Raw genomic sequence first — 26,396 nt, 5'->3', positions numbered from 1 at the left:
AAAAACCTGTGAGATAACGCTGATCCTGTCACTTTTTAGGGGAGAAATTCCAGTAATATGACAACATACAGGTTAAAAATCCCTTGGAGTTAAAATCTCCGCCCATTGAAATCTTGTGTCTACTCAATCTCTCTGTTTTCGTAACAGGTGAAAGACCACTCATGTGCTCTTTAGTTAGTTAATAATTTATGGAACAGATTGCCGATGGCGTTGGAGCATTATTTTGGCTTCTTTAGCCATCCCTCTGCATAAGGGGAATAATGGGGACTCTCGAACTGATGTTTTTTGTTCCAAAGTGTTTGCTCCCGTGCAGATAGTTCAGACGTTTATTGCTAGTACTGCATATTTGTTTGAATGCTTTAACTATGAGCTGACATGCCTGTACTATAGTAGTGGTCCAGTAGCCTTTACTCCATTAAGGAGTTCAGGTAATGCCAAATTATAGGCTTAGAGCAATTACTTGTGTATTCCATAGATACGGCTTGTTTATTCTGCCAAGAAAGCTTGGAACTCCTCTCATCTAGCTATCGGGAGAAAGAGGTGCATGGAAATTTATTCCAAAATCAAAGTGTGCCATCAAGTCTGCTTAAAATAGGCTGTAATTCCTCATGCTTGTAAATCTCGTTTTAAGGCCATGAATATCAATCTAAAACTGCCAGAGCCTCATGAAACTGTTGAACTACTCTGCCAGTTCAGATTTATTCAACTTTTCTTTGAAGGATTTACTTTGTTCTTGTAGACCTTCTGCTAGATGACGTACTGTGCGTATCTCTATTACATGAGAGAAGTTTGAGAGAAGTGAAATTGGAAGTGCTTGCATCTTACCAAGGGGAAGAAAAAAAAAGTACGACTGCGTGAGCCGTTAGCAAATCTGATGCTAATTAACAATAAAACACAGCTTTGCACATTTAACTTGTGCTTACATATTAAGCACCTAATGAACCAGTCCTCCTGAAATACATTTCTTCATTCTTTAGAGAAAGATAGTTATCTGAAGACTTTTAGAGGAGATTTGGTGTGTACGCCAGCTAAGCATCAACTTAGGCAGTCTGGATTCTAATTTTAAATGAAGGATGGACATACCAAGACCAAAACATTTCTATCTGCTTGGTTACACTCAGTACCTGGCTTCGGTAGGGAAGTACTTAATTCTAAAAGAACCCCTTCTTCCTCTTAGTAAGTTGAATGATGCCACCAAGAGCTCAGTATCATTTACACAGAAGCTATACATGAAATTTCTTAAATGTAGATATCCAAATTTTAAAATTTTGACCTTTTTGTCTGTGTTGCTCACATGATCTGAAGTTTCTTTCAAGCAAATGTTTACCCTCTCATCAAAAGATACAGCTTGGTTGTTTCATGGTTTATTTTTTTTATTTTTAGGCGTCAAACCCTTCAAATGTTCTCTCTGTGAGTATGCCACTCGCAGCAAGAGTAACTTGAAAGCCCATATGAATCGTCACAGCACTGAGAAAACGCACCTTTGTGATATGTGTGGGAAAAAGTTCAAATCAAAAGGCACTTTGAAGAGCCATAAACTCCTTCATACTGCTGATGGTAAGTGCATGTTTATTAAATTCAAGTTTATTTTAGGACAATAAATACTGGCTGTACTATAGGACCTTATAACATGCATTTTTCGGTCGAACACTAAGCACTACTTAAACATTTTGTTTATTCCCAGGAGACACTGATTGTGAAAGAATTCAAAACTTCGCAAAATTAAGACAGCTGTCTCTGGAATAATTGATTTTTCTGTAATTTTGTGTTGGCCTTATAGCCCTCTTACAGAAAACTGTTGATCTCAACAGACATTTGAAAATACAAATAGTTCCATGTTTAAGTCTCTTACTGCATTCTTCTGTGAGAATATTGTTAGGAGTTGCCAAATCCAGTAGCCCCGTAGAGGCCAGGCTGCTGCAGCTCTGTGTGCCCAGGTCTCGGCAGTGGCAGCTCTGAGCACACATTCCCTATAGGCACATATGCAGCACATGCATTTGCTCCATGACTTTAATGTTTCTGTGATGGTAAGAGGAAAAAATGAGATGCAAATCCAGACAAATATCATTTTTATGTCAAAATTTGGGACGCAACAATACTTTATTCCACTGTGATTATGAAAGTGAAGTAAATGATTTAGCAAGACAACTTGTACGGACCTTCATTTTGACTTAGTAGGTTGATCTTTTTTACTTACGCAACTTTGTGAAACTTCATTCCACTCTTTATTGACTGTGTCATTTAAATTCTTTTTAAAAAATTTTTGCATGTTCATTAGCATTTTCCTTTCAAAGAAAGCGCACATGCTCTGTTACACCTCTAGAATGTATGTGAAGTTTTTATCAGAGATATTTATTTATATGTATGCTTAGATCTGTATGTATAATATTAGTGAAAGATATGATCCCTTTTACAGTGATATGATACATATTATAGGAACCATATAGTTACTGTATTATTACCATAAGTCAGTAAATGACTCATTATTCAAAAAATACTTTCCGATAATTTGAAATAACTTGGTCAATAACAAGCAGATGTTGCACATACCTCTGAACTTCATATGTAAGAATCAACAACTTTACTTATCAAATGCAATCCCCAGCTGATTCCTGGCTGGGAGAAGGAGGCAGGTTGTATTTGAACTAAAAGGAAATTTGGAGCATGATCAGACTATAAAGAAAAAAAAAGGCCTCTTTGTATGGTGCCGTAAAACAATCCCTGCATGGGGTTTCATTTCTAAACCTTTCTGTTTTGTTTTCACCATCTGGCATGTCCAAGTAGTGAAATTCATCAATGGAAGCTGAATTTGTTTTTACCTGTGAGTTAGTTCCATTTCTTGAACAAAATATATATGTGTGTAAGTAAGTATTGCGGTTCAGCTGAGGAAGCTTTGAAAATTTGGCACTGCTAAGAATAGGACCATAGTCGTGCAGGAGCTACCCTTGTCTGGATTTGATTTAAAGGTGTGAAGTTAGCTTTAAACATTTAATTGCATGCAAGGAGCTATATTCTCTGATCATTTACTGTTAGGTCAGGCTGAAGCCTCAACTCTAGAGGTGATGTTACCAGGAGCCTTTTTTATCTGGCATCAGACTGTTAACTTCTTCTGCAATAACGTGTTGATCCACCTCCCTTTTTGACTGATATAAATAAATCATAGAATCATAGGGGTGGAAAGGACCTCTGGAGATCACCTAGTCCAACCCCCTGCCAGAGCAGGTCACCCACAGCAGGTTGCACAGGAACGCATCCAGGTGGGTTTGGAATCTCTCCAGAGATGGAGACTCCACCACCTTTCTGGGCAGCCTGTTCCAGTGCTCTGCCACCCTCAAAGGAAAGAAGTTCTTCCTCATGTTGAGATGGAACTTCCTATGCTCAAGTTTGTGCCCATTACCTCTTGTCCTGTCCCTGGGCACCACTGAAAAGATCCTGGCCCCATCCTTCTGACACCCACCCTTAAGTATTTATAAGTGTTGATAAGATCCCCCCTCAGTCTTCTTTTTTCCAGACTGAAGAGACCCAAATCCCTCAGCCTTTCTTCATGAGAGAGGTGTTCCAGTCCCCTCATCATCTTGGTAGCTCTCTACTGCACCCTCTCCAGCAGTTCCCTGTCCCTCTTGAACCGAGGAGCCCAGAACTGGACACAGCACTCCAGGTGCGGCCTCACCAAGGCAGAGTAGAGGGGGAGGATGACCTCCCACCACCTGCTGGCCACACTCTTCTTGATGCACCCCAGGATGCCATTGGCCTTCTTGGCCACAGGGGCACATTGCTGGCTCATGGTCATCCTGCTGTCCACCAGGACTCCCAGGTCTCTTTCAGCTGAGCTGCTCTCCAGCAGGTCACCCCCAACCTGTACTGATGCATGGGGTTATTCCTCCCCACGTGCAGCACCTTCCACTTGCCCTTCTTGAATTTCATAAGGTTCCTCTTTGCCCAACTCTCCAGCCTGTCCAGGTCTCTCTGGATGGCGGCACAGCCTTCCGGTGTGTCAGCCACCCCCCCCAGCTTTGTGTCCTCGGCGAACTCGCTGAGGGTGCACTCTCTAAATCCAATACTTAAAGCTCTTTTGCCTTGCTTTTTGCACTTCCAGAAGTGTTCCAGGAAATTCCACGTACCTTTGGAAAATGCATTTTGTCGTTGGCTGCAGTTGGAACAGAATCTCACTGTCTGGAGTCTTAGATAAGTTTCCTCACTAAGTCCACCCCAGCAAGCTCCTCATGCGTTTCAAACACTTGTGAAAAATAAGATAACATTTGTCACTAAGAATGTAATACATGATTTGTCAAGGGACTTTCAGCCTCTTGAATGCCGACAGTTTCTCTTTGCCCGGTGTCCCTCTCTACTGTGACAGCACTTCAGAAGTTCTTATTAGCACTCATCTAGTGTTCTTCAGTTATTTCACAAATAAATGAATTTGAAAGATGCTTCGCTGTTTATGAGTCTTGTCTTCCTGACTTATGAATCCAGGCAATTTTTGTTCAAATATCAGCCCTGCAAGGTCAATTTAACTCATGGAATAGAAAGGAGTTTTCTGTCTGCTTTGTTCTTCTCCAGAAGACAGACTTCTCAAGAGTGGCATGACAGAAAACAGTTCCATAGTCCAGGCTTATTACTGTTTGTGATTAGAAATAAACCAGAAAACCTGGTTTTCATTAGTTTAATTAGATATCAGAAATTGTCTTAAGGTTTTTCTTAGCTGTGTTTTATGGAAGATTTCACGCTGTAGTGTAAAATGCTTGTAACTTCTTTGAGCAAGGTCCATAATCTAAAGAAACTTGATCTCTTCAGGATAATATAGAATATTCCGTGTTGTACTTCCTTCCTTTTCGCTCTTTTCCACATCGGTCAAATACAGTTTGCCAGCCATGGGCATTTAATACAGGGATGCAGTTTTTCTGTATTTCATACCCCTTGTAATTTGACTGGAGGTAGCAAGACTGATAGAATCTTGAAGCCAAAATATGGAGAAAAGGGACTATGAAACCCAGAGAATAAAAGGAAGGAAATCACGTTATTTTAAATCATAAGGAAAGAAAAGATTTGGGAGAGAGAATGCTTTGAAGGCAAAGTAAGAGAAACCTACAGAATGGTAGTTTGTTTGGGAATTTCACTCTTTATAAAGTCACAAACAGCAACAGATGTTTCTCAAAAATGTCAGTGAGATTTCATTCCTATTGGAGAATCCTAAAAATATATAATGACAAAATCTGACCATCTTGCCTTAAGAAGGACTCAGACTAATGATTTTAGGGCCAAAAGCAGACTCTCGAGTCACAAAGTCTGATCTCTTGCAGAGTACAGGCCATAACTTAATCTAATAATTTTGCATCACATTTCTGCCGGATTGTAGTACATCTTTTTAGGAAGGGCTAATCAGGCTTGATTTAAAGGCTTCATATGACAGGGCATCCATCTGATTTCTAATTGTCATAGTCATTAATCATGCCCTCTGTTAAAAATATTGACTTTATTTTAGACGGAATGTTCTGAGCATCAGCTTTCATTAGCTGAAATTCCAGTTCTGGTTCTTCAATTTTATTGTTGCTATTTCAGGTTGGAGGGTTAGTGCCCTCAGTATCGATCCCTGACTAGAAAGCTCACAGGCATGTAAAGAAATGTCAAATATAATGTCTTGTCTGTAGAACTTACAGTAACACCCTTCTTTGGACGGCACTTGTGAACTGAAGTAATGTTTTGAGTTTTTTTTTTCCCCAAAGCAATATATATAAATTGCATTGACTCTGTGCTGCGGATGGAAATATTTGGCACAGTTACGATTTTGTAGCAATTCGAAATTTATAAATGATTCGAGATAGATCAAGCGTTAAGTTTTAGCAGCACTTAATCATTAACCAATTTAAGGATTTACAAGATGATTTAACAAAACAATTGAACAGCGACTTAGTTACAGATTCAAAGATGGCAGGATTCACGCTAACTTACTATAAGGTGTCCTAAGTGAATACGTATATATACATAAAAGCACGAACATACACACAGCATTTAAGGAGTCACACGCACACCCACCCCTACACCGGAGTTTTAACTATTAGAACTAAAGGTCCCTTCACAACGGGCAACCCCAATGAGTCAATGGGTCCCCCTTCTACACGTGCACTGGATCCAGTGAAGCATTCAGACATCCACGCTGGTAAGAGCTAACGTGCGTACAGAGAGGTGGATGAAGGAGAGGCTAGCCTAGCGTTAAAATTTCCCTCTTCGAGTTTAGAGCAAATACGCACAAGGCATTAGGATTCCTCAGCGGGCGATAACTGGGACTCGATGGGGAGTTGACTTGCCCTGGGCCTTTCAGTCCTCCAGCTGCTTGCCTGAGCAGCCTCTGGCGCAGGGGAGTTGCTGGTCACAGCCCGCTGTGATCCAGGAGAGCTTGAAGGGTCTCACTGGGATCGCTACGTACAGGGTCTGAGATAATTGACTTTCATCAGATATTTTTCCACTCCAGCCCAATTAGGATGATGGAATATTTCGATACTTTGCACCAGTTGTACAAGTCCAGAACTTGCTAGGTCTGCAAGTTTTGGTATCATCTCCCTTTGGGCCATGATCCGGGTACAGACGTCCCAGGCTGTCAGGGAGTGATAGTCCCAAGGGACAGGGGAAGCAGGAGCCAGGCGCGTTGAGGGAGTGCCTTAATGCTCTGGTCCTTTATCTTTCCCAGTTCATGCCTGATATCGCCTAGGTTGGTATGCGGCCCAGGGATGGGGAATCACACCAAGTACCTAGTGGCCAAAAGTGGGGAGGGCTTTGCACCACCACGCTCTATTACACAGAATCACAGAATGGTAGGGGTTGGAAGGGACCTCTGGAGATCATCCAGTCCAACCCCCCTGCCAGAGCAGAGTCACCCAGACCAGGTTACACAGGAACTTGTCCCGACGGGTTTGGAACGTCTCCAGAGACGGAGACTCCACCACCTCTCTGGGCAGCCTGTTCCAGCGTTCTGCCACCCTCAAAGGAAAGAAGTTTTTTCCTCATGTTTAGATGGAATTTCCTGTGTTCCAGTTTGTGTTTGTTGCCCCTTGTTCTCTCGCTGGGCACCACTGAAAAGGGCCTGGCCCCATCCTCCTGACACCCGCCCTTTAGGTATTTAGAAGCTTTATTTAATGTAATGTGTAGAAGACCAGTTTCCAACGCAGACTTTCAGTCTGCCAAGTACTCAGGAGACAGAGCCTGTCTCAAATCTTTCAGTGGCTCTTAAGGTTGGTATCTGAAGGACCAATGTTTATGCAAATATGCACCCATTGTCTTTACCCTTTTTCTGGTCCACTATGATTTTTGAAACAATTGATGCAGAATAGTAGAAGTCCAGCTGTTACTTTAACATATTTTAACAAATTTTGAGAAAATTTGTGCCCAGTTACAATAAAGAAGTATTAATCAGCCCTCTCTAAGAACAGGTCACAGAACCTACCCATTATCCCTCATGTTTGGTAGGTGCCAGCGTGGAAGTTACCACATACAACGTGTAAACTGGTCCCAGTATGTGCTTTGTCTTGCCTTGTGTGACTGTATGTGAGACTTAGGGTTACTGCAGAGATTTAGATGAGAAAGGACAAAATGTCACGATGAACAAGGCAAGTGGGCATCATTCAATCTGATGTTGATGGAACAATTTGAGACCATTGCTTTAAAATTGTGTAAGCAGAAGTGAAAGGTCGAAACAAAACCTCTGTATTATTTGCCATTCTGATCTTACTTTCATCTGTAGCATATTTTATTTCTCCCTGTATCCAGGGTTAAGCCAGTGTAGAAAAGCAATTTTGTGATAGTTTGAGTCATTATTGGAAGAGTAGTGCTAAACGCATAAACAAATCTTGTAGTAAAAATAATAGGTTATGTCATACCCTACCAGAAATACATCAACAGAACTGACAGTGGAAAACCCCAGAAAATTTAAATGTATTTGAATAGTAACAATTCAGAACTTGGGCTAGAAGTAGGTAAAAACACATGTGAACATGACTAAACATCTGTGTTTTAAAGATTTCCAAATCTGCTTTACAAATAGCAAAATAACTGTGCCTGCAGTTGTAAATAACTGATTTCATTCTCTTCTTCTGTTTAGCCTACGCTATAACGATTCTTTTTTCTTCTTTTCCAAGTGACTATCCCAGGAGCACTATTTAATGCTTATAATTCTAGGATGACACTCAAGCCTTCCTTACTCTGCTCTTAGCTCTATTTAACCAAAATTTTGCAGAGCAAGTGCCAGACTTCTGCTGTTGTTAATTGTTAATTCTTAGCATTTTGGAAATCACCTTTATGAGGAAATGTAATTAGCAGTTTTCTGAACATAAGTAGAAAAAAGTTATCCCGTTTTCTATTCCCATTTCAGGAAAGCAGTTTAAATGTACAGTGTGTGACTATACAGCTGCCCAAAAACCACAGCTTCTACGTCATATGGAACAACACGTCTCTTTCAAGGTAAGAAAACATATAAATCATGCTTATTGATAAGTCATTAAAAAAACCTGGAACATTTCCCTGTTTGTTGACAGTTACAGCATCTTAACGTTTTGATATTCTGGGAATTTTGACTTTATATACAGACTTTTGAGATAGGGTTATTTTATTCACGGACAATTTGCAATTACTGTCTTTACTTGCCAAAAATATATGTATGTTACGTTGCAATATAAAACAAATGTTACTGCTTATTTTTTTACTCTAGTCCTTGAGAGACCTAATCTAACATGTACCTTAAAACGTCCTAGGGAAGTAGGAAAGCGAATCCCATACATCACTCTTCATTGCCCGCCTTAATTTGTTCTGAAACTTTGCCAGTCTAATGTACTATAGATGAGTTCATATACTTGAAGAAAATTGAAGGAAATTAATTTTAAAACTCCCCATTTATCTGAAACATGTCTTGGAAAGAGTTTTGAAGATTGTTAATGTTTCTATAAAATGTTTAGATTAGAGATACGTTTTTGTAATAAACTGTAGTACGGTTTTATTCCTAAATTTCACGTTGTTTTGTCAGCATGATAGGTCTTGATGTAATGAATTGTGAAATGTTATATTCAGGAAATAGAAATGATACTAGTTTATTTTCCAGAAAAATCCAGTATTTTGTATGTATGAAAATGTTAATTTTAATGTAACGCTTTATCTTGGGAATGAGCATATTTCTTATTGAAAACATCATACTATTTTCACATGCAACATCTTTCATTATCTAACAAATCATTTTGCTTCTATAAAGAGTACACTTCAGACATTCTTTCTAAGTACCAATGCTACGTACCTCCATAAAGCAGAAAGGAAAGACAGTCTTTTGATTCATTGTTTAAATTTTGGAAGACAAGACATATAAGAAAATGAAGCGAGTCATCTAAAGAGATGATATATTTTGAACAAATAATTTTTCTTTCTTAAGTATGTAGTTTTGCTGTGGAATTATCTTTTTAAAAGGATTCTTTTGTAGATGAAAATATACCATTTTCCTTTTTTAATGGCTAATGGGATGAATGTACTCGTCACGCAGTTCTTGACCTTGGGATCAGATCTAGAACTGTTGACTCAGCACCTCTTTTCAGCCCTCTGTCAGCCTGCATATAAGTGTGGCTGTTCGATGCATTATCAAGAGAACTGCAAAACACTGAAATAAGTCAATCAGGAGTATTTGTCAAAAGGAATTCAAAAACTGTCTGCTGGCAACACGTTGCCTCCTTCTGGGACCGTTGTTTGCATGCATATCAAACACAAAGAGGAATGTTAGTAGTTATGTGACCTAATGATAATTGAATCCATCATATTTCCAAGTCCATGAATCGAGTAGCTGAATGTTACTGTACCCTCTGAATTGTAAGGTTATGGGAGTCTGAACACCACTTTTCTTCCTTATTTTTGCTGTCTGGAGCCTGAAGGAAGGTCGCGAGCAACAAGCTTAGGGGGATGTTCTGCTGGTCAATGGACCCTGACTGCAGACATTTCCCTGCTGTAAATTCAGCTTCTTAATAAACAATTCAGTACCAGCTATTTTCTGCTGACTAGCTTTAGGTGGGCCTGGCTGCTGTGCATGAAATATTTTGCATCCCATTCTAAGGTACTTGACTTTTCCCCAAGGACTTGGTCAATATCTGCATTCTTTTCCAAGACCCTAATGGTTGCGTCAAGCTTCCTATAACTGTGACATATCTCAGTCAGAAGGTTATTCTCTAGGGCTAACTTTAGGCACAAATGCTTGTTTTCCTAAACTTTTTTCTTTAGGAATGTCGCTCCCTGTTGGTTGAAGGGAGATGTATGAACTAAAAATTAATTAATTTAGTTCCCAAAACTTATCTGACCAAATGGTCAGATGAATGCAAGTGCCAGTGAAAGGGAAGCAGTTGGGAGCATGTTGGAGAGAGAAGGAAAGGAAAGGGAAGAGATCAACCCTGTCAGGTACAGGTATCTGTTAAATTAGGTTGGCTATACAGTCACGTTGTACCTTCAGTTATTTTAGGGCTCTTACTCCCCCTTTTCAGACCAAAGCTCACGGCAGCTGAGTCATTTCCTTGTAGTAGAAAGTCTCCATGTGGTCAGACCTGTGATCATCAATTATGAAAACACACAGTTTACTGAATTACGAAAAGTAAGTAATAATCTTATAATGTTGAGAATGCTTGGTGTCTTGCACATAATAAAAAGTACCAAATTTTAGGTAACGCTTAGTTACAACTTCCATTTATATTGAATTTTGGAAGGTCTCCTTGGAATATTCCTGAACCAGAAAGTCTTGGGATCAAAACATGGCAGCTTAGACCTGTATCCTGAAGAGGTCAGGAAATATGTTCTAACATTTTGGGGTTTGCTCCTAGCCTTTCCGTTGTGCACATTGCCACTATTCCTGCAACATATCCGGTTCCCTGAAGAGACATTACAACAGAAAGCATCCTAATGAAGAGTATGTAAATGTAGGTTCTGGGGAGCCTGCAGCAGAAGCCCTTATCCAACAAGGTACATTTCTACCATATAAGACTTGTTATTTTAATTCTAAAGCAAATTTGGTGTAAAGCTAAACTTTTGTGCAATATGTGTTCCTCAGTTTGGTGGGTTTTATGTGATACATCATTACGACATTTTAGTAATTCTGAAAAGGCCACCTTTTATCTTTCATTCAGTGTCCTGTGTTCTTGGTTTCTAAGGGGAGATAAACCAAAGTTCTGATTTACCTTGCCTGTGTTGTTCATTGTTGCATATGTTTATCGTTTTCACTTGTCTCCTTTTGTAAGTAAAGTGTCACTATGTGTAGAAATGAATGATAAATATGTATCGTTCTGCTGATAAATTTCTATTACAGTTTTGCAAGGTTGAACTAAAAGTAAGGTTGAGCAAACGTAAGGAAAGAGACTGAAGAGTAAATGGCAGCAAATTATTCCCCCACTAGAGCAATGGCAGGGAAAAGAGAGCACCGGTAAAGCAGGTTACAAGTTGTTATGCTCAGAGTCTTGATGATGGGCAAAGGAAGCACTCTTTATCTGTGTAAGTAAGGCCAAGAATTTATTGTTACTGTAATGGAAATGTTAACAGTCTAGTTCAAGAAACACCGTTAGTCTAGATCTAATTATTATTTTTTAAAAAATAAAATGTAGTTAGAGTACTTACATACAGAAGTCTCAATAGTGTTATTATTACAATTAAAATGGTCACACACACTTCTTAGTTTCTGCTCCTTTTCCCGGTGTCATGGTCACCCTTCCGCTGTTTTTGTGAGTCGTAAGATGGGTGGTTTCCCTCTGGTGTTGGCTTTGGGATGGGGGTTTCAGTAAGTTGTCAGCATCTGGAGTTCTTCACTGGGAGAAATATGATGTTCATCGTGATGTCCAAAGAAGAGCAGCAAAACTGGTGAAGGGTCTGGAGCACAAGTCTTAGGAGGAGCGGCTGAGGGAGCTGGGGTTGTTCCGCCTGGAGAAAAGGAGGCTGAGGGGAGACCTCCTTGCTCTCTGCAACTACCTGAAAGGAGGGTGTAGAGAGGTGGGGGTCGGTCTCTCCTCCCAAGTAACAAGTGATAGGACAAGAGGAAGTGGCCTCAAGTTGTGCCAGGGAGGTTTAGACTGGATATCAGGAAAAATTTCTTCCCTGGAAGTGTTGTCAAGCGTTGGAACAGGCTGCCCAAGGAAATGGTGGAGTCGCCATCCCTGCAGTATTTAAAAGATGGGTGCTGAGAGACGTAGTTTAGTGGTGAACATGGCAGTGCCTGGTTAACGGTTGGAATCAATGATCTGAAAGGTCTTTTCGAACCTAAAGGATTCCGTGATATTCCTCTCCCATTCCAGATGGGGCCATTGTTACGTGTTTGCTTACACACATTTACACTTTTCTTTTTCTTTGGTCTGTGGCTGCAGATTAAATCCAAGTCTACTGTTTATTGTGCCCTTTGTGTACGTTAAATACGATTTCTGTTGTCCCTAAAACCAGCTCTGGATTTGCATATTTTTAATAGCTGCAGGTTCTTTAGTCCCACACTTGTGCCCACCTTCTTTTCACACCAGTCCTGCCCTCCTCTGTGCTGCTTCCTGGGTCTGTGCTTCTCAAGGCATTCCTCTACATCGCGTTTCTGTGCTAGAGTCCTACATATCTCATTCTGCCTAGAACAACTGTTTGTTACTGCTGTCTGTGTAAAACTAGAGTCGTGCCTCACAAAGATAAAGACAAATAAAACTAATTAGATATAGACACCTGGTCAATTAGAGAAAATGCTGACACAGATAAACTAATTAAAGACAATGAGGATTTTGGGAGGATCGAAAATGCAAGATTAAGTATAAGGGCTAATGGAATGCCAGGGGGAAGAGAAAATCGGATTGTAGTAGTTTTTACCACATTTATATAGTAACATAAAAAGTTATATTCCTGACTGTTGGTTTTGGTTATAAATTTCATCCCAGCTGACATCCTGTATCCTTCTGAAAAGATGGTCAGGAAGAAATTCTTTATGGTAAGGGTGGTGAGACACTGGAACAGGTTGCCCAGGGAGGTTGTGGCTGCCCCATCCCTGGAGGTGTTCAAGGCCAGGCTGGATGGGGCTTTGAGCAGCCTGGTCTGGTGGGAGGTGTCCCTGCCCAGGGCAGGGGGGTTGGAACTAGGTGATCTTGAAGGTCCCTTCCAGCGTGAACCATTCTGTGATTCAGTGCCACTAATTGCTTTATTTCTGCTTGATACAGGTGTCACAAATTGTACAAGTTGTCCGACTCCCATAAGTAGTTCTGCTGTTGTGCACCGGGCAGGTGAAGCAAAGCAAACAATTGACTGCCATCAGATGCCTTTTTGGGTGTAAAGCCTGTTCAGTTCTAGTGTCTTGTGTCACGGGAAGTGGGGAAGAAGAGGAGAAAGCCAAATTAAATGCTCAGTTCAATTGTGTTGAAAATATTTTAATGCTTGGTAGAGTTGAGTTTCTTTCTTTGTTTCCGATAATTTTAGAGAGGGTCTTTCCAATTTTTTTAATAGAAACCACCAGCCTTTTTATAGTATCTTTTTTGGATCTTCAAAATTTCTGGGCTAGTTGAAGAAGAGACCAAAATAATGCTGGGGTTTTTTTAGATAATAAATTAAATATAATTCTTCTAAGGTGACATTATTTCTAAGTAGTGTTTCTTCTAAGATGACATTATTTCTAAGTAGTGTTTCCAAATTGTTCATCTAGCACAGATCACATCAAACACAGCATCACCAGCCGGCCAAAAGGTGGGATTATCCCGCTGTATTCAGCGTTGGTGAGCACTGTGGGCAGTTCTGGGCCAACCATTTAAGAAGGGCGTGAAAGTCCTTGAATGTGTCCAGAGGAGGGCAACAAATCTGGTGGAGGGGCTGGAAGGCATGTCCTGTGAGGAATAGCTGAGGACTTTGGGTTTGTCTGCTTTGGAGAAGAGGAGGCTGAGGGGCGACCCCGTTGCTCTCTGCAGCTTTCTGAGGACGGGAGGTGGAGAGGGAGGTGCTGAGCTCTTCTCTCTGGTATCCAGTGACAGGATGCCTGGGAATGGTTCAAAGCTGCACCAAGGGATGTTCAGGCTAAACATTAGGAAGCATTTCTTTACAGACAGGGTGGTCAAACCGTGGAACAGGTTTCCTAGAGAGGTGGTTGATGCCCCAAGCCTGTCAGTGTTTATTTGGACAATGTCCTTAATAACATGCTTTAACTTTTGGTCAGCCCTGAAGAGGTCAGGCAGTTGGGCTAGATGGTTATTGTAGGTCCCTTCCAACAGAGACATTCTATTCTATTCTTTCCATCTCTGACTTTGCATCCTTCTTTTCCTTCCTTCCCTTACACAGCGTTTATACTCCCTGTGCTACCACTAGAGCTGTGCCTGCTTTCTGCGGCTTCACCTGCTGCATGGAGTTTTAGAGCAGTAAAGGGGCTTCAAATCCACATAGTAGCTATGAAGTCAGGGCCTCTTATCGGGACTCTGCCAGGAAGCAAGCCATGTTAGTAGATCATTTTTCCTGCATGCAAGCTCCTTTGCTGCCGTTTCCTGCTATATGACACATCATATGGATCTTACATGCGGTCTCAAAATAAAAACAGGAGACCTGCAGGTTTCCTATCACACTGGAGAAAAGTCACTTTTTCTCAGTGTTTTGGTATCTCACTGGGGAAGGGAAAAATGTTCCTTATGGGAGACTTGAGTTAATTAGGATTTGCATTTGGAGTTGATAAACACGATTCCTATTGAAGTCAATAAAATTTTTCCTGGTTTTGGAATCAGAAGATGTTCTGTATCTGGGTCACACAGCACAGAGAGATCACTGTGGACGTGTTGTGCAGTATGACAAGGTATATGTTTCTGAGCTGCTTGGGCCAGCAGTTGCAACTTGCTGCCTGACGAGCCTCTATCAAGTTTCAATTTACCGTATTCATAGATCTGAAAAGCAATTTTGGAAAATTATTCATGTATTCATATAAGGGAAGAAGACCCTTCAGACCTGGTATTAAACCAGTCCTTTGAAATTAAAGGACTATAGACGAAAAGGGAAAGGCGGGAGAACCAGCAAGGGGAAGGGTTTGGAAAAAAAGTGAGAAGGGAAACCTAACAAAGATTAACGTCTAATAAAAGCTGTCTATATCTATTCGTCTTGTTTTATTCTGCTTGTTCTAAGCTACACACAGAGCCCAAGGTAAATTGCCTCACACTTGCTCATCTTTTCTTCTCCACTCTCAACTGGTTTTTGACTGCATTGCAGGCATTGCAGATGAACTTAATTGGAAGTATTTATATGAATGTAGGCTGCTGGACTCTACTCAAGATTCCTAGAATGAATTTATAAATAAATGAATGATTCATAGAATAGAAGACGGAACGTGCTCATTTGAGCAATTGCATTGCCGGGGATAGACAGCAGCCTTTAATTTCTGTGCTTAGAAATTAGGATCTTCCAGGATCAGAAAAATGTTTGGGGTTTTTTTTTTTGGGTTTGTTGGTTGGTTGGTTGGTTTGCTTGTTTTAGTTGAAGTCTGTAATCTTGACATTTATTTTAGTATTTTAAAGTAATAAAGGAAAATAAATGCTGGAAGAATTTGATTTATTCTGCATAGGGGACAAGAATATTATATATGCATTAAGTACTAGGTTTTTTGCAATACCCTGCCTACTTGCTCATTTGATAGCTTCCTTTTTTAGTTTCATTTGCTTTGTGCGGAGCAATTCACATATAGTTTCTCCAGAAATTGTTTCTTTTCTCTTCACTCATATTCCCTGCCATCCATTGTTTAGTTTACATATTTCTGTCCTTTCTGGGAGATGGATTTTCTCTTTGTGTTTGTGCAGCAAACTTGTGCAGTACGTACACGATGATCCAGTTGTGGCCTCTGTGTTCTATTATACCACATGCTTTCTTTTAACATAAAATAATAGTCATCTTATGGAGATTTTAGGCCAGTAAATAAATAGTTTGGAAAGCATGTGTCAGTGCCACAATGGAAAAAAGTTGTGGAGCTGTATAATATTTGTGTGCATTGTTTTGTTGCAAACATCAGTTTTGGTATTGAAAGTAGACAAGGTGTGTAATTCATTGACTTTGTGTGTTGCCCATTACTTCAAAATATAGTCTAGAAATTAATTTTCCTGATCTTTCCTATGAAGTCATTGATGTGGAGTTATATATTACCAGTTTAATTCTAGGCTTCCGTTACTTGTTCTTTAATTAAAGTCATAATGACAAAAGTTACAGCTTAAATTTATCTGGTGTATTGTTATAATAGTTTCAATATCAAAGTAATGCAGAAAAGTGTTCTCTCTTTCACAACAGCATGTTTTTCCTAATACTACAGATTGGTATGAAATGAATATTTCATTTCATTTTCTGTAACTGATATCTTTGTGCCAATCTGAACAAAGGTATTTTGCTTTTGTGAACTTTTGAGTTTCTCTTAATAGGGAAACTATTTCAGTTTTGGCTACAGATGGAGTATTGAACATCTGCTATAATAGTGAAGTTTGGTGAAGGTTTCCAATAGATTGAGAGCAAAGAGGGGAAATTGTATAGGAATAATAAGTGTCAGCAAAAGACCCTAGCAACTGGCTGTAGTTATAGTCTATTTTATCAAAATAAAAAGTTTATTTCTTTTCACCTGGTAGAATGCCATATGGTAGGTTTCCATTACTGTGTAACTGAATCCTTTTTCTAATCACCTTATTGAAAAAAGACTATAGGTAATGAGGACTTGGCTTACGACCAGCTTATGAGAGTATATTTGAAGCATTTGAACTCGATGGGTAAGAGCCATTTGCCATGATGATGTGGAGACAGCCATCTGGTGGCATAGCTGACACAGTGGCGTAATGCCCTTCCCTAGCCATTCGAGTTGTGAGAGGGAGTTCTGGTCACCTAGCGCAACAATTTATCACATGCAGATTGTTTTTGTTCTGCTTTAGTCAATAGTGGGGGGGGGAAAAGGGAAATACTCATTTGCATAATTACAAGCAACTGAGATCTGACATTTGAGCAAATGATTTTCATAAGGTAAAGAAGTAAAAGCTGTTTAATCTAGTGTAGAAGATTGGATGCTTACGATTCCGTCATGCTCTGTTTTTTACCTGTAATGCTGCATACTCAGCCAGTAAACATTGTGCTAAATTCATGCTATGCATCATTTGTAGGTAGGTAGAAAACTTAGGTTTACAGTTTTATATGTTAACATAAACAGTAGAAACTCTCAAAAGCAAAGAGCTGGTTGAAGATGACATTACGCTGTTAACTCTCCCTAGATGGCTTTGATCACGTGCCAAAAAACTTAATGTTTCTTTGAAACTTGAGAAAACTAGAACAGCTGTCTTAGAGAAGATACATTTTAAAAAAATTATTAGTATGTCACTACTGTGTATGTTAAATATTAACATCTCAGTGTTGTTTATAAAGCACTTAAAAAATATCCCAGCACTTACTGGAAGATTACGTAGTTTTGCGTTGTGTCCTGAAGGGCAGCACTCCAGGGCTTTGTGAGGCAACAGGGAACTGATATTTAAAGCTGAAGCTTGTCAGAGACTTGGCTTGCAGATTTTTGGACTATACATAGAATTTACATTTGAAGCTGCAGCGCTATGTAATGGGGTAGGCATTAAAAATAGTCTCCAAGTAACTCTATGATTTGAAGTGAAGGAGGCTTTATAGGCCAAAAGTGTTAGTTCAGAATTATTTAAAACATGTGCTAGGCTTTGTTTATGGTGGACTTAAAGCAGAATATAAGTCATAGACACCCTCAGACTTGAAAAAATTTCACTCGGAAACTATGACTAGTCTTCATTTGGTGCTGCTAAACGTGAATTTCAACCAGGATCGTGGCAGTGGGAATGATTCTGCACAGGCTGAAGCATCCCGTGGGTTTCCAGTATTTTTTTTTGTGGCTGAGGAAAAAAATGGGGCGGGGTTGGTCAAACTTAGGATGTTGTCATTCCTTGAAAAAACTTTTCCCTCTTTAATTTATGTGCCACTTCTAGAATAGCTTTTCTTAGTAAAGCAAGCACAAATTCTTACCCAGTAGATAAGTTTAACGTCTTGATGTCTCCCTTAACGTCTGCCTCCTAAGAGATCAAACCAATACTTCTTACGTGGACCTAATTGCAGAAATAATGCTGTATCTCAGACTAATGCAAATAGTTGTCTTCCCGCTCTTTCTTTTTAATTGGTCTGTGGTAGGGGTTCCCCCAGGGATAGAGGTGTGGAGGGAGGGAAAGGTGGGAACAGCATTCCTGCAACTTCACATCATCCACTGCAGGGAGGCGTGTGGGCAGGGAAGCAGGATTGTGATACCTTCCCAGAGATATGAGTTGTTCCAGATTCCTTCCGCTACCATTATCCAAAACTGCCCTTTTAAGCACTGTGAGAGTTCAACTGCCTGATTTTTTTTTACCTTTTTTTCTTGTTGGATCCATGGCTAAAGGAAAACCTTTTAAATTACAGTTATGTGGCTTGATTGAGGTGGGGTCAGATTAAATGGGTCCTTGCTACCTTGAAAAAGAATTTCATAGAATCATACAATAGAATCATAGAACGGTTTGGGTTGGAAGGGACCTTTAAAGGTCACCTAGTCCAACACCCCTGCAGTGAGCAGGGACATCTTCCACTAGGTCAGGTTGCTCAGAGCCCCGTCCAACCTGACCTTGAATGTTTCCAGGGATGGGGTATCTACCACTTGTTTGGGCAACCTGGGCCAGTGTTTCACCACCTTCAGCGTAAAAAATTTCTTCCTTATATCTAGTCTAAATCTACTCTCTTTTAGTTTAAAGCCATTACACCTTGTCCTGTCACTACAGGCCGGGCAATTAAAAAGTTTGTCCCCGTTTTTCCTTTAAGTACTGAAAGGCCGCAATAAGGTCTCTCTGGAGCCTTCTCTTCCCCAGGCTGAACAACCCAAACTCTCTCAGCCTGTCCTCATAGCAGAGGTGCTCCAGCCCTCTCATCATTTTTGTGGCCTCTTCTGGACCCACTCCAACAGGTCCATGTCTTTCCTGTGCTGAGGGCTCCAGAGCTGGATGCAGTACTCCAGGTGGGGTCTCACCAGAGCGGAGTGGAGTAGAGGGGCAATTTGTGTGACAACAACTCAAGGATTTATTTGTGTTTCCTTATAGGTGGCATTAAGTGTCCTGTTTGCAGCTTTGTGTATGGTACAAAATGGGAATTCAACAGACATCTTAAAAACAAGCATGGAATGAAGCTAGTGGAACACGATGGGGAGACCAAGTGGGAGGTAAAGCAAAGTTGTCATAGCTTTGGCCCTAAAATTTCAAAGAATTCTAGGGAGAAAAGTAAGGGTAAGAATAAGAACTATTCAAAACTGTGTTCTTGACTTTACATAAGTTCAGGAGGTCATCTTGTCTCCATTTTGAATGCATACATTGCTGTGACTGTTAAGCTTGACTGCTTTAATATCTGGTAGGATTAACAACATTGTACGTGCTTATTTCTGCATTTTAGAGCTCTAGTCCTCTATTTGCAGCAGAAAGGGTGAAAGTTTTAGCAAGAAAATGTGAAATTGATAAACTTCCTGTATTTTGTTTTATGCCAAGTAGTCACTGGTGTTAACTGCAAGATGTGCAAAGCTGCAAGCTTATATTGGATTAATAAAGGAAACTTATGTCTTGGTCCAGAAGAGGTTAGAATCTAGAAAACTGAATTTGTAAATTGATCAGCTAAAAAAATGCGACTAATATACAGAGGAAGTCTTCTGTCATTTGTACTGTGTTTCCAGCTGCAGTCCGAAGTGTACAGGAATCACAGTATCACTAAGATCAGACCTTAAAAAATTTAAGTTAGACCTAAGAAGCTGGGTTAGAAAAAAAGAAACCAACAACCTGAATTTTCTTGGTTTGGGGTGGGGTAGGGCAGCTACCTTGAGATGGTTTACTCTTTCAGGCGTTCCTCTGCTGCCGTATGTGTAGCTATTTGTTTTAAAATGAAAACTGTTTCTCTTACAGCTTAGAGCTGACTGTAGAGCAGAAGCTATGGGGAAACCACAGAACTATTTAGACACTTATTTAAAAAATTACAGTTGGCAAGCAGAGTCTCTTTTCCACTAGCTGAGTAGGCTATTGTTGGTGTCCAATGAGAGGAAAAAGACAGAAGTCAACTGCAGTTGGCTGACCTCCACAGTTTAAGACCTGTTCTGCTAAATTTCAGGCAGTCTAGCCCCTGCTATAAACCTAATGCCTGATTTAGAGGAGTCATCCTGCCGTTCTTGTTCAGGAGCTTTTGAGTTATCCAGAGACATAATGCTAAGTCCTTGAAAAATATCAAAGTAAGTTCTATATGGTCAGATATTCAAAGAAGCTAGGGCAGGCATGTTAAAATGTACTCCTTCAAAGTCTTATATCCACGTGCATTCCACAAACAATTCTCTGTACACTCTCACAATAGATGCCCAAACCTGAAAAAAATAAGAGGGTGTCCAGGATGCAGGCATGTTGCTGCTCGTCAAACGGCTGTAAATAAAGAAGTCCTGTCAGAGCAGGAATACGTGTTGACAGCTTGTCTTGAAAAAACGTGGTCATGGAAAGGATAATTTCTCTAAAACAAAATGCCATTTTCAAACTTCAGAGGGATTATACCAGATCTACAAGGACACGCGTTATAAACTCATTTTGCCTAAAAGGTCTTTGCTAGACCCTGACACAATAAAAGTCAGTTGTTAGTTCTAGAATAACTGTGCAACAAAAATGAAGTCAAGATAGTTTAGCATGCTTAAAACAACTTGTGAGGTAGAATCTAGAAGAAAACTATGGGATGATATCCTGACTGCCACGTAATGATGTTCTTGAATTCTATTTCACTCTGTATTTCTATAACTCTTGTTTACAAGAGTTACATGATAGTGAGATTATTCACGCATTGGCTGGGTTTTGTTTTCAAGTTGACGGCTGAAGTTTCCGAAGAAGCATCCACTCAATATCTCCATATTACGGAGGCTGGAGAAGATGTTCAGGGCACTCAAGCTGCAGTAGCTGCGTTGCAGAACCTTAGATATACTTCTGAGAATGGTAAGTTACCTTCTTCAGGTTAGAACACAAAATACATCTTTTTTCATAAATCTCTAATTCTTTTGAGTGTAGTGAGCAATACATGATCTCCTGTGAAACTATTAAAAATGATGAAATTTTTCATCTAGAACTTACTTCGGGGGGGGTGTTATATTTTTCTTTGAGGATAAATAATGACAAATAACCATTCTTTATGAATTTCTGCCTCCTTAAGTCATTAATACTTGCTACACTCTGTTTTGCACTTTATTATTAGGCGTGTGGAATTTCCTGCCGGTATGATTAAATATATTGTGAAATCAGCGATCTTGGCAGAGTAGATGGTGTGTATCTAATGGCAATTCTCTAGCTATTATTTTTCTCCCTGCTTAAGTCAGCCAGCCTGCAGAAGTGACACAGTGGAATAGCTCATTTACCATGTTCCCAAGACAGTACTAATAAACTTAATTCTGATGATACGCAAAACAAAGCAAGCTATTCTGTATCGGACTGAGGAAGAACAAGAGTGGAATTAGGTAATGATTGCTAAGTGGGAAATGACAAAGGCTGGAAGAAAAGAAAAAATGTTTGGGTTTCTGAGAGTTTTAAAACATCAAAGACTAGACTAGGTGTTCATGTATCTTGTGTTTTGTATATGTAATTAAATGCATTAGTTATCAGAAGACAACAGTTTACGATTGTTTACCATTGTGGTCTTTATAGTTCATAATACAGATACATTTCAAAACCTCCCATTTTTAAGGGAATTTCCACGCATGTTGCAATTAAATTATGTTACTGACATTTTCTGTATATTATGTTATTTTAATGACTGGGAATACTGAATGAGTAAAAACACCTTGAGAACTTTTCTTAACCTTTTATATATTTAAATTACTGCATCGTATATGCCGTACATAACATTGTTTATTTTAAGCATGAGGCTGTAATTTTTGAAGTTGAATTATTTGCTTTAGTGCATCCAGCTTTGGGTACTCTTCTGGCGTATTCCTTCTAGGTATGAAAACCAGTAGTATCTTGTCTAAAGGCAGTAAAAAAAAAAAAAAAAAAAAACCTAAAGCAAGCAAACATTTTTCAGTACTCAGATAAGCTTGTTTCTCATGCAGATAATAAAATATAACTACTTTCTGTTTGAAATTAAATTACCTGACCTAGATCCCCATCACAATATCAACCTGTTTGAAAGGGTTTGGGGTTAAGAGATGAGCTTTATTGTATTTATTATCTTTTTCCTGTCTCTTTCTTAGCTCCCACAGTGATGACAGCAAATATAAAGCAGCTTTAACATGAACCTGAGAGTCTTTTTTTTCCCTTTCTGACATATATCTCATGCTGGGCATGTGGGAGTGGTAGGCCACAGAAGGAGAATTCGTATTCCTGCGTAACAAAAAACTCCAGCTTCCAAATCTTTCCTTTTCACACTTTAGGAGAAGAGAGAGTGCGACTATGCATGGGGTTTTTTTGTGAACTTGCCTGTCCTTTGGCAGGGCTATACACATTAAGAGGATTTTAAAAAAAGAATAAATATGTTCTGATCCCATGCTTATAAAATGATAGGCATGAGCTCTCTCAGCACGTACCTTTTCCCTTCAGCACGTTAGTGATAACAGTATTTTTTTTGGGTTGAGAGGTAGGCAGATGGCTGGACAGATGGTAAACACAGGTTTATAATATACCAAGTAGCTGCTGTGGTTATAGGTATAGGGTTCAGCTTCTGGTGAGGCTGAATGCCTGGCATGTACACATTTGGATTTGTAAAGTCTTGCAGCTTCCTAATTTACAGGTACTGCTGCGAGTTGTGCCTGTTGTTTGTTTATTCAGTGTATTCTTTTAGATCTCTTTCAAATAGGCATAAAAATGATCAGTGTGGCTTCACTTGCTGATTCATGCATTCCTTGGGCAAATTTGTTTTGTGAATACATTCCTGCCATAGATCTATTATTAAAGTGTCACGTTGTTGAGCTATTTGAAATTTATAAACAGCGCTGTGAGTCAGGTTTAAGGCGGGGGGGGAAGAATGCCTGTAGCACTGAGACTCACATACCCTTAGAGTTGTTTTCCTATAGTGATCTTCTGGTTACTGTCTTTCTGCTAAGGTGAAAGACTTGATCCAACAGCCGTAAACATCCTGCAGCAAATCATTGAGTTGGGTTCGGAAACCCATGATGCTACGGCAGTTGCTTCTGTAGTTACCATGGCACCTGGCACTGTGACAGTGGTAAAGCAGGTAAGAGCTCTTTTCTTCTCTAAAAAAAGCTATATTTAATTTTCTCATATTTATTCTGAAGTAAATATTTAGCAAGGGCTAAATTTTGAGTGAGCGTGTGAGACACACAGAATTTTTCCTAAACTAAGTTTTGACTACGTGGTGTATGTTTGTATGTCTATATTCACACACACACACATGTTTATACACATATATGTTTATGCATATAAAAATGCAGACATTTGTGCACGTATGTAAGATGTGAGTCACCAAATACAGGTGTGTGAGAAAATACAGGATTTTTTCTAGGAGGCATTTTCAGGCTTTTTAAAATAACATACCTACACTGTGGGCAGGCACTTGGTCCCATTGTCATCTAGAATCAGGCGGTCGTTGGCACAGAGATCATCTACATACAGAAGACAAACCCTCTAAGATATTGGCAGAAGTAACTTTAACGTATGCTTATTTTTCTTGAAGTTTGGTACTGCACAGTTTTTGCTAAAAATATTTGCAGTGTACAGTATTACTAAAGCACTTTAGAAATTAAGAATGATAGGATATGCAAAATCAGCAAGTAAAAGTAAGTAATTTTCAACTTGAGGTGGCTGTTGAGCGCAAACATCAGGTCTTTTGCCCGGTATTTTGTCCTCACAGGTGCCTGCTAACTTTGTTGCTGACATTTTGCGTTTCTCCTCAGTGTTCTCCAGGCTTCACTTGTTCCTCCTGTTCCATCGCACCTCTCTGCTTATCCCTTTTCCCATTGTGGTCATTGATTCACTGGGGTCTCTGCACTCAATGTGATTGACAGGTGAAGGAAGGAAAGTACATGAGAAGTCTTCAATTCCAGAAAAGTTTAAGTAACTCCTTTTATTTGAATTAACGTTATTCTGAGAGCTAGAACTAGCTTTTGAGTGTTTTTTTGTAGTGTTGTGGATATTGAATTCATGAGAGCTCCACAGAAGTGGGAAGTCTGTAGTCTGTGAATGCAGTATTTGGATAATTCCTAAACCTGCCATCTGAGTGTCAGGGAGATGAGGCAGAATTTCAAGATAAAGTATTTTGAGATGTTCCTTTGCAATACTTAACGGATATTTTGATGAGAAATCTTGTAAGAGTTTTTGGGTTTTTTGAAGAATAACAGATCCAACTTTGGAAACTAAATTCAGTCATTACAGAGAGGAGGCATTTTAGTCCTCTTTATGTGCAGGTTTCAAAACAACTTTAACAGTAGAGTCACTGCCAACATGCGCGCTGTGCTACACGTGTGACCTATTTAAGGGTTGAATTCAGTGTTAGCCCTTGGTGTTTGTCTGTGCCGTCTGTTAATGTTACCGAAACTTTTTCTTCCCTTAAAAATGTATCTTTTGAGGCCTTTCTACTAAAAGCCTAGCAAAAAGTGACTTGAAGTAGCAGCTGCCAAGGAGAAACTATGTTTTGATATTTGAATGTTCAACTTAAAAAATGTGTCATTTAAAAAGTATTAAATCTGATCAAGGTCTGATTCATCTTAAAACCCATCGTCTTCCTTTTTAGACGATCCGAACTTGCTGACAGCTTTTTGTACATAAATGTTTATATCCCAAATTAGTTCTCTCGCTCACTTTTTAATCCATATTTCTGGCATTTGAGTTTACAAGCCGCTGAGCATTGATCACTTCTTTTTCCCTGGCGTTGTATATATCAATGGTTCTCAGTGGTCTGATGTCAAACTGTTAAAGCTCCACTCCTACATCAAATCAAATATTGAATTCTCAGAGCACAGAACCTCTTTCCAGCTTTTCTTTTTTGTTTTCTTTTCCCTGCTTTAGAGTCTTTAATATAAAATGCCCTTTTCTCCCCTAACTTGACGTCGGACAGAAGCAAAATCAGTGAAGAATTTAAGTACATCTCAAGCTGAGTGATCTTGTGCTACCTCTGTTTATGCTGGATTTTAGTAATGCCTTACTTTGATGCTCGGAGCCCCGTTCCTCTATTAACATGGTTCTTGCTTGTACTGAAATGCCAACTCATTTCATTCTCTGGTAGCCTCGGTGACTTTTCACTTTGTGTGTGCAGAAGTGTGCGGGTCTGTGATTTCCCAGGGGAGGGTGAGGTGGCAGTACGCCTACCGACAGCTGACTGACTGCTTAGTTACCTTCAGTGGCCTTTATGGAAGTAGAGCGAGGACCAAGGGAGGTTTGGAGATGATGATGGTGATGATTATTTTTCTTCTAAATTTTTGTCTTTTAATTTTCTGTATAAATCAATGTTTCATCAAAGTCTGTTTGATCTGTTATGCAGCTTTAGTTAGTTTCCAGTTCTTGGCTTCCCACCAGAACATTGCCTCAGAATTGTAGCTGCACCCATTTTTAATTTGAGGGAAATCAATCTTTAAATGTTATTAACGTGACTGTAATCCTCTCCTATTCAGAATTCTCAGTTTTTCTTTTTTCTTCAATACTGAGTTGCTTTCTGTGGGGTATCACTCATTTGTACCTATGACTTTTGTCAGGTTTTAATTATGCCAAGTTCCTAATTGTTAACCTTGAAGTGATCTTAGGACATGTTCATATTTCACTTTCCTGCTGGAAAATTTATTCTACGCTTTCTTCTGTGACCTTCAGCTTCTCTTGTGGATTGTGAGACAAAAAATTCATTCAGGGTGTCAGCAATACATCAGCATCATCTGTCACTGAATTTCCACTCTTGTTCTTTAATGGCCTCACTGAGTCCTTGCTTAGCAGCTTGGTTCCATTTTTTTCTCTAACAACATTTATTGTAGTTGTTCTGAATTTATGCTTTTACATTGTTGGTTTTTTTCTTTTCTTTTTCTCTAAGGACATACATTATCCACTTTTTTCATCAGTTCTTACCTTTGTATCTCATTTTTAGCTAGCCCTTGCAAGTTGCCTTCATATTTCTACACCCCCAAGTGTAGGGTGCTGCACTTGGGGAGGAATAACCCCATGCACCAGTACAGGTTGGGGGTGACCTGCTGGAGAGCAGCTCGGTGGAAAGAGACCTGGAAGTCCTGGTGGACAGCAGGATGACCATGAGCCAGCAATGTGCCTTTGTGGCCAAGAAGGCCAATGGCCTCCTGGGGTGCATCAAGAAGAGTGTGGCCAGCAGGTGGAGGGAGGTCATCCTCCCCCTCTACTCTGCCCTGGTGAGGCCGCACCTGGAGTGCTGTGTCCAGTTCTGGGCTCCCCGGTTCAAGAGGGACAGGGAAC

General features: G+C 39.8%; 1 protein-coding gene across 3 annotated transcripts in view; it reads left to right on the top strand.

Annotated features, from left to right (window-relative positions):
- The window catches only part of ZFAT (zinc finger and AT-hook domain containing), a 98,090-nt gene that overhangs the window by 59,256 nt on the left and 12,438 nt on the right, over window positions 1-26,396 (top strand). For 2 of the 3 annotated variants that reach the window (XM_074577889.1, XM_074577890.1), the window contains exons 10-15: window positions 1,384-1,557; window positions 8,363-8,451; window positions 10,830-10,968; window positions 19,074-19,192; window positions 20,852-20,978; window positions 23,075-23,205. In XM_074577889.1, coding sequence (XP_074433990.1) covers window positions 1,384-1,557; window positions 8,363-8,451; window positions 10,830-10,968; window positions 19,074-19,192; window positions 20,852-20,978; window positions 23,075-23,205 — 779 coding nt within the window. The remainder of the gene's footprint in view (window positions 1-1,383; window positions 1,558-8,362; window positions 8,452-10,829; window positions 10,969-19,073; window positions 19,193-20,851; window positions 20,979-23,074; window positions 23,206-26,396) is intronic. The other variant, XR_012585800.1, reaches the window with a different exon arrangement.

Source organism: Larus michahellis, chromosome 2 (genome assembly GCF_964199755.1).
Source record: "Larus michahellis chromosome 2, bLarMic1.1, whole genome shotgun sequence".
Lineage (NCBI taxonomy): Eukaryota > Metazoa > Chordata > Aves > Charadriiformes > Laridae > Larus > Larus michahellis.
This window is presented reverse-complemented; position numbering and strand designations above follow the sequence as displayed.